Here is a 15511-nt window from a genome sequence, read left to right on the forward strand (position 1 = left end):
AAGTTGTAAGTCAGAGTTAGAATAGTTTGTAACTAAAGACTGTCTGTCTGCAGTCTCAGTTAGACACTTGTTAGCAAACTAAGAGCATTATAATTAAATTGTGGGACATTTATTGGTGTATTTTATGTCGTGGAACAAAACGTGAAACTATCTTAACGGATCTTATTTCAGGCATTTGACTGAAAACAAATTCAGAAAAGTCCAAGACTGAATTCTGGGTTTTAGAAATGAAAACTACAAACTACGTCTCTCTAAAGTCTCAACAGTGTGAGACCTCGTGTGACGATGGCTTGAATATAAGAGATGTTCATTCATACAACAAATAAAAACCTAAGAAACTGTAGAAACGTGAGGTCGATGTGTTTTAAGTTGAGGGTGAAATGTTGCACGTCAGGTTCTGCAGCATTTACAGGCTGTTTACTGAAAACAGTGACCCAGTCTGGATACAAATACAGGCTGTTGTTTGTTCAACATGCTCAACAAGTGTAGATCAATTAATCCACATTTAAGTTTTCTGATATGTTTCTATTGTATATAATCATATTAATTAACTGCTAGTTTAATGAGACATCTTCATTGTTATAAGTGACATTGCTCGTAAATTCTGAGACATTTGGGGCGATGGTAGTTCTGCAGGGAGTTGACCCAAGGTCCAAAGGTTTGACTGTTCAAGACCCAATCGGACCAGGTTGTGGCGCCTCCTACAGGGCGTGTGTGCATGTGTGTGAGTCCTGTTTGTGCGGTTGTGTATTTATTTATTTTTCTGGAACCAAGATTTAAGGAAGACTTTGTAAAAATTTATTATTTTCAAAGTATTAATAATATTTAATTGCATATTTAACCACAGTAAATTAAAACACTGATAGTTTAATGTATTCTTTCAGATCTGAGAGTAGATGCTGGTCTGTGTTGGTGTTCCAGTTCATTTGTTGACATTTCCAGTGTTTCTTTGAATGTTTCCACCTCCTGAAGTTTTGTCTGTAGGGAGTGATTGATTCCTGTCTGATGGTAAGTCTTCACTGATGCCGGGATCTGTGTGTTTATAAGATTCAGCCTCGTTACTGCAGGTGGAAATGTTGTTGTGACCGAGTAGATTCAGCTGAGGGGGAATTCTCTTTTATGATTTAAAAAGAGCTGCAGCGAGAAATCGATCAACTTCTTTGATATTCGATTTAATTGTTTCAGGCAAAAATGACAAAACATTTGCTGGTTGCAGCTTCAAATATGTGAAGATCATGACAGTAAATGAAGAGTATTTGGGTTTCAGACTGTTAGTTGGACAAAAGAAGCATTTTAATCCACTTTTTTACTTTTTATAGACCAAATGATTCAATGTTTATTTGCAGCTCTAACACGTAAATAAGTACATTTTCTTTCGTTGCAATATTAAACGCCAAACGTCAGGTTTAAATCTGGTGATATTCTGTGTTTTTCTTCTTCCTCTGAGTCCATTCTTGTCCAAAAACTATTAAAAACGCATCAATGAGCTGCACTGTTGTACCTCCTTCGCCATAAAAACACCCCCTGGAGCTTATTTCGACCAGATTTAACATCGTTTTGGCCTCAATAGAACACAAAACGTGTTCATCCAACGCTGATAAAAGTCCCAGACAAATTCACTGTTCTCTCCTGTTTGAGTAACGTTTGCTGAAAGCCACAGTGCCCAGAAGTGTCGGGAAATAAATGAGCCTGAAGAAGAAAAACTGAAGAATAACACCAGTTTGAGAATTAATTTGAGGATGATGACGCTGAAACTGAATTCTCCTCAGAGATGCTCAGAGATTTAATGTTTAACATCTGTCACTGAATCCCAACTAGTCCCCCGGTGAAAGCAGTGATTGAATCTGTTTGTCTGACGTTTGTAGCTGTGGTGAAGAACAGGATGACTCTGTGCTCCGTCTGTTTCTGTCTGCAGGTGAAGTCCGTCATCAACCTGCTGTTTGCCGCCTTCACCGGAGACGTCTCCGCCCTGAGGAGGTGCTCACACTCTCTCATGTTTACTCTCTTGTCATATATTGGCCCTAAACTAATCCAGGTGTTGATTCACGCTACATAAACTGTCTGTAATTATTGTTTTGATGGTGAGAAATGACTTCCCTCTCTTTATACTTTGGTGACCTCAAGTGGCAACAAGAGGAAAGATTTAAAAAGTGAAGGAAAGGTGATGGAAGGTGTTTTGTGTTGCAGGTTTGCGCTGTCGTCCATCGACATGGAGCAGCGGGACTACGACTCACGGACGGCCCTCCATGTGGCGGCAGCTGAAGGTGAGCTGCAGCCTCGACCGAATCTTTACCGACAAAACTGGTTTTTATTAGATGTTTGTTGGAAGAAGTAGTCAGATCTTTTGACTTCAGTATTTCTACCCTCTGCTCTGCTTCAGGACACACAGAGGTGGTGCGCTTCCTGCTGGAGGCCTGCAAGGTGAACCCGGTACCCAGAGACAGGTGAGTCCAGAGCCTCCGTCATCAGTGTGGCCTTCTCCACCCTTTTACCCCATCAGTGTTTTTATGAAGCAGAAATGTTTCATGTTAGTCTGAATTTTATTAGCAGCAGGACGTGAAATCAAGTCCTACTTTTCTGCTGAGGGATGGTGACAGTTTAGGATGTCGGGTAGCTTTGAATATTTTTCTTTTTCAGACAAATTTTACAGAATCTCTCTCAGAATCTGTCACCTTCATTTTATCTCTGTTGTTCAGGAGAATTTAGTCAGTTTGGTCCTTTCTAGCATTTAAAAGGTTGAGCAGCTTTCGCACCAACAATAGATTGATAGGTTTGAAAGCAACGTGTCTATTTGAATCAAGTTTCAGACTGACAAGTTTTATCATCTGCGTGTATTTAACTTACAAACAGCTTCAGATAAGCTGTTGATACAAAACCTGCACTGAAAATGTCCCTTAAAAGAAACAGTTCACCCAAAAATAATTTGTTATCTCCTCAACCTCATGCTGATGGAGAGTCAGGTGATGTTTCGTCATCCACAAAACATTTGAGGAGCTTCACAGCAAAACAGCGTTGTAGATCAACAGATGTAAACTGTTTTAAAAAGTAAAAAACAACCCAAAAAACAAAACAAACTCGTCTCCAAAAGCCAACATGTATTCGAGAAGACGTTATTTACACCCTGGACGTTGTGAAGATCATTTTTGGCCTTCATGGCTTTACTGATAGAAGAGCTCGAGATATAACAGGAAACATGATGAGAGAGGGAGAGTGTCACGCAGCAAACGGTCCTTGGGCCGGGACTCGAACCCGGGGCCGCTGCAGCGAGGACAAAGCCTCTGTACATGGGGACACCCGCTCTACCCACTGAGCTAAACGGCGCCCACCAGTGGTAACACTTTTAGCGTAGCAGCGAGTGAAAAGGTGTAAATAACATTACATCTTTTGAAATCGATTTGGGATATTGAGACTTGGATTACACCTGACGAGCTGTTCTGCTGTGAAGCTCCAGGAATGTTTTGTGGATTACGAGACTGAATTTTCACTTTTGGGTGAACTTTTCCTTGAAGCAACATTACCTGAATACTTTCCTCCTCCACACTTTTCTCGTGTACAGGTGGGGCAACACGCCGATGGATGAAGCGGTGCAGTTCGGCCACCACGATGTCGTCACCATCCTGCAGGAGCACCACGACCACTTCACCCCGGCCGTCACCGACGACAAGGACAAGCAGAGCGCCGAGCAGAGCCTGGACAGCCTGCTGTGAGGCCAACGCGTCACCACAACACGGCGGCGGCGGCGGCGGCGTCCTCTGGAACAAGAACTTCAGCACCAGTATTTTTACCTGCTTTACTTTTCGTGTCGCGTCAGCCGGCTGCACATCGCTGCTCCTCCCCCTCACAGCTCCTCCTCCTCACAGCTCCTCCCCCGCACAGCTCCTCCTCCTCACAGCTCCTCCTCCTCACAGCTCTTCCTCCTCACAGCTCCTCCCCCTCACAGCTCCTCATCCTTACGACTCCTCCCCCTCACAGCTCCTCCTCCTCACAGCCCCTCCCCCTCACAGCTCCTCCTCCTCACAGCTCCTCCCCCTCACAGCTCCTCCTCCTCACAGCTCCTCCCCCTCACAGCTCCTCCCCTCACAGCTCCTCCTCCTCACAGCTCCTCCCCTCCCATGATGTTAAAACTGTGTTGCGTGTTTTAGATTTAAACAACACAATATCTATAATAATACCTGTACTGAGACGTTTACAGCGCATTGCTCGTGTAATCTGTAACTCACGTGTGGTTCCACAGGAGCTAGATTGTATCGGTGTGTTAGTTTAGTTGCACCTTCTGTTGTGTTAGTGTAGTGAGACAGTGAGGTGTGTGTGTGTGTGTGTGTGTGTGGAAATCACGGTATAGACTTTATAACGCATCTCTGATTGTGTACATGTGATGCGAATGTATTTTTACAGAGGCACCAGAAGAAGTATTTATTTCACAGAGACTTTTTAAACTATATAAATCATCGTGTAGATCATTCTGGATGAAGGAAAGCTCTTTATTTTTTTGTCGTCGTAGTTACATTGTTCCTTTAAAACTTGACAGAGATTGTTGATAATGTTTCCGTATGGAGAATATTGTATTTTTGCTAATTGGTCTCACACGTCTCGAGTTTCCTGCGCAGGTTTCTTAATGCAACGATGATTCAGTCTGAACTTTCTCGCGGCGATTCTTTACAGACGTGATGTTTCCTCTGCTCCGGAGAAGATCCAATACAAATCAATGTCTATGAATGTACTTTAAAGGAGCAGTTCACCCAGAAATGAAAGTTCCGTCATCTTCTGCTCAACGTCGACATTTTTGGAGCTTCACAGAAGAAAAAAAAACAGTGTTGCAGTGTTTTCCTAAAAGAGGTGGAGACTTGATTTAAAATGTAAAAATGGCTCCCTAGAGTCGTTCAGCGTAATAGATTGCTGCAGGAATAAGGTTTTTAATTATGGAAAACATAAAACACGTCAGTAAAGAACCCACTTATGTCCTATAAAAGAAAAAAAACAAAAAACAAAAAGAGTCTCCCAAAGCCCCGAGATCCCAAATTGATTTGAAAAGATGTTATTTACACATTTTATTATGCTGAAATCTTCACTGCAGCCGCTGAGCTAGAAGCATCAACGCACCTCTCGTCTGGAGTGGGTGCTCCAGCTTGAATGCATGTCGAGGGTTTAAATAAGATCATTTTAAAATCAGTTTTGGATCTCAGGGCTTCCGTAGACTTTGAGAAAAAACAGCAGAGATGCCTGGAAGTTCTGGTTCCCTCGACAAAAAGCCTGAAAGATTTTTGAAGTTCAAGACGCAGACACGTTTGGTTCAGCTGGATAATCTTCACAGATGAAAACCACTTTTGTGATTTTCAAAGTGTAAATTAAATCACTAGAAACTATCTATTACACTGAACGACTCTATGGAGACATCTTCTTCTGTGGTTTTAGCAGAACGCTGCCACTTTTTTCCCGCGAAGCTCCAGAAATGTTATCTGGAATCTTTCCATCAGCGTGATGCTGAGGAGATGATGACTGGGTTTTCTTTTCATTTTTGGGTGAACTGCTCCTTTAAGAATGTACCAAACTGTCCTCGATGACATGTCATTTAAAAAAAGAAAAAAATCATATGAATATAAAGGATGCATATTGTACAATAACTGTAACCTGAACTGAACATAACGTGTCGACACTCAGGCTTCAAGTCGTGCTGTAACAATCCAAAGTGGCAGTTTCTCGTGGTCTCACTGTAGCGCTGTATTTCCTGTAAACCAATTTAAAAATATGTACAGTATATATTTGTTTTACATAGATAAGATTGTGATTGTTGGTGTTGGAAGGAGCAGACACAAAGTCGTTAAAGGTAGGATTAAGTATGACGCACAATATGGAGCCACAGAAGTCACAAATGTCAATAACGAACTACCTGATGAGTCAGAAGTTTAGTTTAGTGTAAAGTGTAAATGACAGAATAATTTACAGATATAATATGTAACATTTCTGCATTAAAATGTCTAAAAAAGACTTGAGTTGTGTTCTTTCATCATCCAGAATGTTTCCAATAACGTTCAAACGAGAAGAATCCAGGAATATTCAAACTAACGCGTAGTGCGTTTTACTTCAAAGCTTAGTGAAAGAACTTAATGCTCACTGGAATGCATTCAGATGTTTATTTTTAATAAACAAAAGTAAAGCAAACTTTACAGTACAGGATTGTGTTGATGCCCACGACAGCAGGATTCTCATTTTCAAGTCAGCCGGTGCAAATATTCAACTGGAAAATGACAAAATCTTGGATAAAGCTAAACAGTCCGGACCCACAAACAAACAGTTTTCAGATAACTTTGAAACAACAGTAGAAATACATTTTTACATCGTCATGATATATACATTTGTTAAGTAGCTTTTGTATGTCATAATCAATATAATACTCATACGTATCCAATCATCGGTTCTAATACATTCATTCACTGAACTGTCAGTGCACATTTTCAGTAGCAGCTACTGGTGTCGAGTCGACAAAGAGGCTCTGAGGCGGCGACATCGGGCAGTTGGGAAAGCCGAGTAACTCAGAGAAGATTTCCTGAAACACTTGACTCGTCTCCGACTAGAAGAAAGAAGAAAAGATTCAGTTTGAAGGTCAAGTTGAAAACATTTCTATGTAGACAAATCATGTATCACAAATAATACATCTACAGAACTTGATTGTGAATTTATAAGGTTAAAACGTTTGTCTGGTGCAGAATTATTGTTGTTCTCGTCTCGCTGACAAATTGTTACACACCTGCGATTTGTATTCACGACAGTTGTGTTGCAAATGCCACTCTCTACATAATGTTGCTTTAAATTGAAAAACAAATCGTATTTAATTGGCTTTTACTTTTCATTTAACTGCTATAACATCCAACTCACATTCCAGTCTCTGTCTATCTCCATGTCCATCATGTCTGTCAAGTGATTGTCCCTCGGTGGAGACGCAGGTGGTGTCGGACAGCTGGAGGAAGAACAAAACAGAGGCAACAATATTGGTCAAAGGTGTTTATACCTGATGTGTGTTTTTCAATGAATTATTATCGTCTTACTTACTCCGACACGGGAATCTGCGTCCTGTCGACGTACCCGTCCACGACCTTTCTCGGTGCCGACATTGCTGCGTGAACAGACGTGATCAGGAGTCATTAGAGGGCAAATGATCACAAAAGAAAAGTGCGTTACTAGAGAACATGACGCTGACTGAAACTGGAGAACCTCAGCAAGGTTGCATTCAAAACAAATATTAAAAATCTGTTGCTGAGTGTGAGGAATACTGGTTTTATCAGACAATACAAGAATAATCTGGCTGTTTTGGACATTTATCTGTAGCCCCCGAGGAGAAAAAAAGACAAATCACCGATTTGAAACTAAGTTCCTGTTCTTTTAACGTTATACGTCAAAATCAAGCAGGAGACGCTACCAGTTTTCTTGTAGTAGCGTCCAAACGCGGCGTCTTTGGGGATGTCTGGGTAGAGATAGAGCAGAGGGTTCCTGGTCATGTTCTTCTGGGCTCTCAGGCTGTAGTGGTAAATGATGTCCGGCACACACATGTTCACCAGCTCCAGCTTTGTGTACGGCTGCACTGAATGCACGTGCGGCTCTGCAGAACATCAACAAACAAATACAGGAAGACAATTATTTGAATGTTTGGTGTTGAAGCATCTCATTTCAGTGGTAGTAAATCAAAGCTTTCGAGCTCCAGATGCACAGAGACGTACCACCGTTGGAGTGCTCCACCCAGCTGAAGGTGATGGCTCCGTCTTTGTTGCTCTCGCTGAAGCGCAGCAGGAAGGTGCCGGTGGGTTTTTCCTGCAGCAGCGCCTTCGTGCTGTCCCGGCTCACGAAGCCCATGATGGAACTGAAACAAACATGACGTGTGGTCTCATTTGCTGCTGACGGCGAGTGTCTCACGATAATTATTGTGAATTTTACAGCGGACTGGCGGGTCACGTTTGCTGAGATGACTCTTACCCGTCCCTCCAAAGATCCACCAGGTGTTTTTTGATCAGATCCAGGATTCCATCGATCCAAGTCCAGGCACTCTCGTTCTGTCCACACAGGAAACGTAAACACGCAGAGACGGTGGTTAGTCATGATGAGACGCATATGAACAAATTCAAGACCGACAAATTGCGTAAACGTCAGTATAACAAGAATCTTCCTTGAACACTCACTTTGGAGAACTTGTTCCAGTGAACGAGATCATCAGGATCATCTGTGAAGAAACCAAGTTACATAATGCAGTTTTCAGTAGAATCAGTTTCTATAACAGGAGCTGAGCTTCTGCTACAAAGTGGAAGAAGTGATCAAACACTCACCCATGACTTTTTCTCTTATCATTGACAGCTGGTGTTCGTCGAGTCCACGCTGGCCTACAGTCAAAAACTGCCAGCTGATAGCCGGCGACATCTGCTCCCAGGTGAGCGGAGGAGGGTCCAAAAACAACGACAGGTTCTACAGAACAAATACAGACTTTTATTACAGTTTGTTGACCTGACCTTCACAGGGATTTGACAAAGGCTTCCCTTTTGGTACCATCACACTCCAAGTGAGAGCTGCACCTTTGGAAAAAAGTGCCTGAGGGACGTTGCAAAGTAGCTAACGAGTGAGCCGTCACACCTTCTCATCCAACGCTCGGTACAGATCGGGCCGGAGGTACTGGTCAGGAAGCGACCGCTCATAGCTCAAACAAATCATCTGCTAGTTAGTAATGTCGCTTGTTAACAGGCAGGATGCATCGTTCGTGCCCCCCAAAAAGTATCTTAATATTAAATTAATATCCTAATTGCTCAACAACTACTCGAATTACGGTTTCAATTAAACAACAAAGAAAATCTTTTAATTCTGCTGGCAGCCCAAAATGTGACCACAGTAATTAAATGTTATTTAAGACAAGGTAAGTACGACTGTTGTGATGTGTGTAATCATGTAGTGAACAGATCTTTACCCTCGGTTCGCTGGTGGACACCATGTTGCACCACATGACGGTGGCCCAGGCACTGGAGGCCTGAACGGTGCTGGAGATCACAACCACCGGCAGGGAGCTGGCCTGGACCGACACAGGAGGAGGAAACCATTCAATAAGTCACCTGACTGAACACCTGCAGCTCTAACAGTCTCTCCTCTTCATCTAATGACATCTGAAGCGCGCTCACCTCGATGATACACTGCAGTCCGGCATGTTGGAGCTCTGTCACGAACTTAATGATGTGGAGTTCTTCTGTGACGCCCAGACGATTGTGGTGAAGAAGAATCTGAAGTGCCAGCAGACGACAACAACAGTAATCACATTACACTCTGGAGCCATTAGAGGGTCTGAATCCACATTCTGATCAATATCAATATAATCTAGGAGGGTTTCAGAGCGTGTGTGTCGATGACGTTGGCACAAGCCCACAACCTGCAAACCAAACCTACAGATTAATCAGTTAATCGAGTTTAGACGTCTCCTCTTACCTCAGACGATCCTTTGCTTTTTCCTTTTTCCTGTTTTGCTGCTTCCTTGATTGACTGAGAGAAAAAAAAAAATGTCAACATGAGCTTCAATACAAAGCTGTGTGTTTGTTTAATGACAGATGGACAAACAGATTTAACTCTTTAACTCTAAGAGTTCAATAGCTTGTGTAGTTTTATACCATGTGACAAAATTCTGCCACCAGGCCTCCTCTGGGTGTGTCCACGTCCATCACCTTAGAGTCACCGCTGCTCAGGTCAAAGCAACGGAACCTGCAGCGACATCAGACGGGAGTTTGTCTCTGATGTCTATAAGAATAAATAATAACATAAAGAAGGAAGACAGAATGTTTTTGCCTTTTCTTACCCTTTGACTGTCCTGGTTTCCTCAACATCCCTTATTTTTATGAGAGAAAGGAAATATTAGCAATTAAATGATGTTACATGACAACAAACAAAGGTAGATTTGTGTTTACGTAGAAATAATACTGATGTGCTCAGATCAAAGTTGGACTCACTTGTCAAATACAGGTTTGACTGAGAGCAGATACTTGAACTGTGGGAGGTTTGCCAAGAATCTGAGAAGAGAAAGAAAACATAGCGACACAATGAGCTTCACAACAAAGTCATATTTCACACGTCTCTCTCAAACTATTTTAAAAAGTGTATTTTATCCGGGCTACTTCTGCTTCTTGCTCTTCAGTCCTGATCATATTTGATACTAAATAGATTTGAACTACTTGATCTTCACCTGTTGAACATTTTGTATTCAGAGTAACTCCTCCGATTTTATACATCGAAGTGTGTTTACAGGTTTTGGGGATTGTGGGTAATTAAGGCACCTTTTGAAGAATACGTGGAATAGAAAGTTGCTATCGTTGTTCTTCCCGCATTGATTTGGTTTTTTTTAGGCTATAAAGGAGTGTAATGCTGCCGCCTACACCACCCACAATGCAACTTAGTAACTTATAGTTAGAGTAGAGTATAGTTTGATGATTATCGGAAAAATATATATTCATGATCATCTCAGGCCGAATGTAAACACACTTTAATGAGTAAATATTGGTGGAGTTACCCTTTAAAAACAGCTGCTCCTGATGCCAACAGAGTGAGTGGAAACCCGTTAATCAATAAACTGTGATCGCTCATCTTTTATTGTTTTACTTGTTTATCAATTTCTCTGTAATTCAGCTTGCTATTTAAACCTCTGTTGTCTGTTATTATCAAAAGGTTGCAGCTGAAACAATAATATAAACTGCATTTCCTGCATACTGGAGGTTTGATTAAAAAAAACACACACTTTATAACCAATATATGTGTAAAACCGCAGCACACACCTCGCGGAAATAACATGAATAAGAGACTGGCCTATTTTATGTTAGTGGAGCGGATCTCTGTGGCACATCTGCACTACTTACACACTACAGCTTTATTTTATTGATTATAGCAGCAGTTTGTTCGTTACGTGTTCAGAGTAGGCAGCCTGTTACAGTAAAGCGCTTTATTTAACTACACACACGTTCATTAAACGCAAGACTTCTACCTACAATCTCTCCACAGTCCACAACTTCAGACCTCGATTTACAATACCAGTTGAGTTCTGACTAGTTTTTCATGAGCCTCACCTCACTGTCGCTGTGAATCTCACCCCGGTCTTCAGAATCAGAGGTCGTTGTGGTGAACTCGACATGACGGGTTGTTTCTCAACCACCAGAGCGCTGCAGGGCAACAACACAGCAAAACATGTCAACAATATGACAGTGTGTGTGTGTTAGTCTGTGTGTCTGTATTACATGATGCCATGTCTCACTTTGACAGAAGTTTTGTGTACAAGGACAGCGTGAAATTCTCGATTTCTGCCAGGGGAGCAGGAGAGTTGGAGGCGCTGGTGCTGTTGTACTTCTGGTTCTGCAGCTTCTGCAGCTGTTCGCGTACTTGCTGCAGCACTTCTGCCACAGTCGTGAACCTGAACGTTAAAAAAAAACACAAGTTAGGACAGAAAAGACACGTGAAAACATTAAAAGTCAAGGTCCTGCTGATAGGTTCTCACCACTTCTCCAGATAGTCCAGACGGGTGTCGACTGGACTTCCAATGCAGGCCATCTGCTGCCTGCACTTCCACTCTGGCAGCTCCACATCTGTGAGAGTCGCCACGATCTCCTCTGCCCCTTTTAAAATGTTCACCATCTGCTGCAGCAACATCTGCGCGACAAAAACACAGAAAACTTTAAGTATGTCATGAGGAATTACAGCCGCGACTAATTATTGATATCAGTGTGGGGTTATTATTATTTATTTATTGATTATTTGCTGTTTTGTCTTGCTGTTTCTGACCAGAAAGTATAGAATTACTATAATTTGTCACTACGACACTACCTGCTTGGTTTGTGTGATGAAGTTGGCCTGCTTGAGACATTCCTCCTTCACAACATTGTGAGACTTGGCTAATCCAACATGCTGCTCCACTGGTGATGACAAATATGAGACACAAGTGAGACGTGAACTCACACCGAACACATCACCTGAGTCTGTATGTCTCTGAACACACCTTGGGTTTGCCAGGACTGCTGAATGAAGTCAAGCTTTTCGTTCAGGACCTCCAGCGACTTTGTTTCCTTCTTTATTTCCTGCAGTAGAGAAATTATGAAAAGTTCCGTTTTTTTTTCTTCTCAGGATTAGGATTATAAATTACAGAAAGTTACAGTCCCAGTGAGTTTACCAAAGTCTGTTTTTTCAGTTCGTTGACTTTGTTGTCCAGTTGCCTCCATTTTTGTTCCACAGCTGAGATGTTGCAACCCTGAGAACAACAAAAACAAAGATGTTTCCTTCACTCTTTTGATATTTCTGGCATGCAGTGGTGATTCTGACAAAACAGACTAAGTGTGAAAGAAGAATTTTTAAAAAAGGAACGTTGTCAGGGCATAAAACCAATAAAGATCTGTTGAATGCAGACGCAACAGTCTAACAATGGAATAGTGGAAAAATATCCTGACACCCCCAAACAAAAGACATATTTAACAGATCTTGACTAGTTTCCTGACGTGCTCTTACTTGATCTGAGGCTGAAGCCAGGATTTTCTTTTCCTCCTTTAAACATTCAGAGAGGATTATGGCCAAGTTTAGTGGATAATCTTGAAATTGTTTCTAAGAAGAGAAGAAGAAGAAGAAGAAAAGATCAGATTTACAAAAAAGCAAGATAAACTGAAATAGAATGTAAAATGTTTAATGTCAACAGCACGTCTGTCCTACCAGCAGGTAGTCTTTCATCCCTCGAAAATCAGGTCCCTGCAAAATGTTGTTCTCCTGCACAGAACGGTTCCACTGTTCGTCCAGAAACATCAGCAGTGCACGCAAACAAGTGTTTGCTTTATTCTCATCCACAGCTGCTGAATCCCTGAAAGGAAGTGTTCATTCATTCTTTCATTCATTCATTCAGGGCATGTGAGTATCTACAGGTGCTGGATGAGGCCACACTTTGTACTGAATTATCTACTACTTATTTTACAAATTAAGATTTTGTCTGTCACCAATTGTAAAGATCATTTATGTAATTTTTCACGTGAAAACATTTCGTGGTTCCAGCCGTGGATGGGCGATTTGCTTGAGACTTGCATCGAATGTCTTGAGTCACATTTCTGCTGTTTTTACACTGTGTTATTCTGAATACTTCAACTTTAAAGATAGATTTCATTGCTATTATTTTTCTTTTTTTAAAGATCACAGTCGTGTAGTGAAAGTCTGATAACTTGGCGTCTTTAACATCTTCTTATATACTGTCCGTGGAATTGTTTTACCTCCTTATACCCGTACTGGTCACATAAATCAAGGACCAGTCAGACTTTATTACAGGTACTACCACCTTGTCTTCTCTCTCAGTAATGATCAGATACTGCAGGAAATACTGAAATATCTTGGGGAGAAGAAGTGACAATCGACTGGACTTCCTCGAGAAAACTGACTTGCCTCATGTCTGGCATCTATTCAAGGTATTTTACAGGTACTAACCTTGTCCTCTCTCTCTTGAACTTGAACTGACACAAGCTGTCTCTTCACTCCAGACTTTTACCCAACGTCTTGAGTCATATGTCTGGTGTTTTGACCGTGTGTCATTCTGAACACTTCCTCCTCCACTACAGGAGCCCGGAACATCTCCGTGCCTTCACCCCGGGTCTGTCTTACCAGTCCTGGCTCTCTATCACGGTGCACAGGCAGTGACGGATCTCTCTGGCGAGCCTCCCCTCGTACAGCTGACTCACCCGGTCCTGGTGGGCTGAATCTAGCATCAGCAGGTCCTGCCACTGGGCCATGACTGTCAAACACAAGTAGTGTTATACCAAGAAGATAACACTACGACTAACTTACGCCATGTGTCATTTATCTGACTTTTTTTAAGACTAACGGCACAAAGTTGCTAGCTTACTTAAAAAGTTAAGCTAACACTTGCGACTAGCTAGCTAACGTAAACGTTACGAATATTACTTTGAAATAACCTGAAATATGCATCTTAAAACGAAAGTGTCCGCTTAACAACGCTTTATAGTTTCATCTTCTATGTTTCCTTGCAGTTAATTAATTAATCTTACCTCGGGGATGTGATTATTGTTGTTTGTCGGTGATCTGAGAGCCGTTGGTGTCTCAGAACTGCTTAACTGTCTACTGACAGCGGGGAAGGAGGAGGGGCTCGTTTTATTTACCGGGCTCGCCCACGGACCGTGTGATTTACCGAGAAAGTTGCCGGACGAGCGGTGTCAAGTCAGCCGGTGCTTACACAGTTTGTGTTTCCGGTTTGTAACACCAAAATATAAGTCGTGCTTCTTTCCACAGTTGATATACATGAACAGTTTGGCGGTTTTACATTAAGGAGGTTATGTTTGTTTAATAATTATAAAATCAGAACTTTCTGTTTGACATCCGGCTTCTTTTCCGGGCGGTGTCGAATGTTATAGTCAACATCATGTTCATAATGGCGGACATGTTGACATTTGCAATTAAAACATGAATTTTGACTTTATTCCATTTAAATGTGAACAATTATATATTTACACAACTTTTCAGGGACTTGTACTTTCTTTAAAGGGGCATTAGTAGAAATTCAAACTCAGAATTTTTATATTTACAAAATTAATGAGGTAATAAGACAAACTTGAAATATTTATTTTGACAATAATTGTATAAACAAGCTGTTTTTGGAGAAAAATAAGCAACATAAAGGTGAAGGTGACCTCCATCTGTCCACATCTGTGATGTTATTGTGCAACACAGACCTGAAAAGGAACTTCCGGATGACATGAGACAAGTTTAGACTGGTATTAAAACAAAGCCAGAAACTTTCCTGCGTCACACTTTTATTAAACCCTGTGGTGAATAGAAGCGTATCTTGTTTGTACTTTGAACCACATTAGATGACTTTTGAAATCCTTTGTGAGGACTTTTTGTACTTATTACTGGTCTAATTGTTGCAGCTCTAACTTTGATCATGTGTTTCGTCAAGCATTTTATTTCCTGAAGCTCTTTTGAGATGATAAAACACACTATGAGGACGAGGCAGGTGTTGTTATTGTCAGCAAATCGCGAAAAGACCAAAACCAACAATGTGTTAGTCTGTCTCTTGACGTGTCTCCATGCCCCAATAAGCTTTTTAGAAAAGCTTTTTTAACACATGTGCCTCAGAACAGATCTATTCCTGTTGGTTTGCATTGATTACAGGGGTAAGCTAGACCTGAATTACAACTACTACCACCTCAAAAACAAAGCAAGAGTTAAAGGATTTCTGTCCAAGCAGTCCCTTAGATCACAGCACTCACTTCCTGTGTGTTAAAATGTAGATTTTAAGCTCTTATTACTCGTCTAAAAAGCACTAAAGGATCTTGGGCCTGCATACATCCCTTGTCACGAGGCATCCAGACCCCTCAGGTGATCTGGAACAAGTGAGAAGCTGCAGCTTTTAGTTTTTATGCTCCTCACCTGTTGAACAAGCTTTCTGAATACCTGAAGTCTTTTAATCTGAATTGGGTTCTTTTTTGCATGCTTTTAAGATGCATTTCTAACATGTTTTAACGTCTTA

The 15511-nt window shown here is 41.5% G+C and overlaps 2 protein-coding genes across 3 annotated transcripts in view; one reads left to right on the forward strand and one right to left on the reverse strand.

The window, feature by feature from the left end:
- The window catches only part of glsb (glutaminase b), a 37846-nt gene extending 31861 nt beyond the window's left edge, over positions 1–5985 (forward strand). For both annotated transcript variants that reach the window (XM_030427901.1, XM_030427904.1), the window contains 4 exons: positions 1916–1977; positions 2188–2264; positions 2381–2444; positions 3557–5985. In XM_030427901.1, the coding sequence (XP_030283761.1) occupies positions 1916–1977; positions 2188–2264; positions 2381–2444; positions 3557–3707 (354 nt within the window). In that variant the 3' untranslated portion in view covers positions 3708–5985. The remainder of the gene's footprint in view (positions 1–1915; positions 1978–2187; positions 2265–2380; positions 2445–3556) is intronic.
- A 127-nt stretch (positions 5986–6112) lies between these two features.
- Positions 6113–14190, reverse strand: LOC115587836 (signal transducer and activator of transcription 1-alpha/beta-like). Its single transcript, XM_030427891.1, has 24 exons — positions 14031–14190; positions 13627–13756; positions 12697–12841; positions 12499–12591; positions 12167–12244; positions 11996–12074; positions 11824–11912; positions 11498–11649; positions 11258–11413; positions 11073–11165; positions 9966–10025; positions 9815–9844; positions 9630–9720; positions 9451–9504; positions 9150–9248; positions 8942–9043; positions 8313–8448; positions 8169–8209; positions 7966–8042; positions 7713–7852; positions 7415–7594; positions 7048–7111; positions 6874–6955; positions 6113–6568 (listed from the first exon to the last, which is right to left on the reverse strand). Exons 2-24 carry the CDS (start codon positions 13752–13754, stop codon positions 6440–6442), a joined length of 2298 nt encoding a protein of 765 aa, XP_030283751.1. The 5' UTR covers positions 13755–13756; positions 14031–14190; the 3' UTR covers positions 6113–6439.
- Between the last annotated feature and the right edge of the window lie 1321 nt (positions 14191–15511).

The sequence above is a fragment of the Sparus aurata genome, chromosome 9 (assembly GCF_900880675.1).
Source record: "Sparus aurata chromosome 9, fSpaAur1.1, whole genome shotgun sequence".
In the NCBI taxonomy this organism is placed as follows: Eukaryota; Metazoa; Chordata; class Actinopteri; order Spariformes; family Sparidae; genus Sparus; species Sparus aurata.

What these genes read in the sequence shown, in the direction of transcription:
- LOC115587836 (XM_030427891.1), bottom strand. Translation starts at nt 13,754, where the DNA reads ATGGCCCAGTGGCAGGACCTGCTGATGCTAGATTCAGCCCACCAGGAC. An exon ending in TACACAAAACTTCTGTCAAA is followed by an intron (nt 11,166 to 11,257) that starts GTGAGACATGGC and finishes GTTGCCCTGCAG; the next exon opens with CGCTCTGGTGGTTGAGAAAC. An exon ending in GTCAAACCTGTATTTGACAA is followed by an intron (nt 9,845 to 9,965) that starts GTGAGTCCAACT and finishes CATAAAAATAAG; the next exon opens with GGATGTTGAGGAAACCAGGA.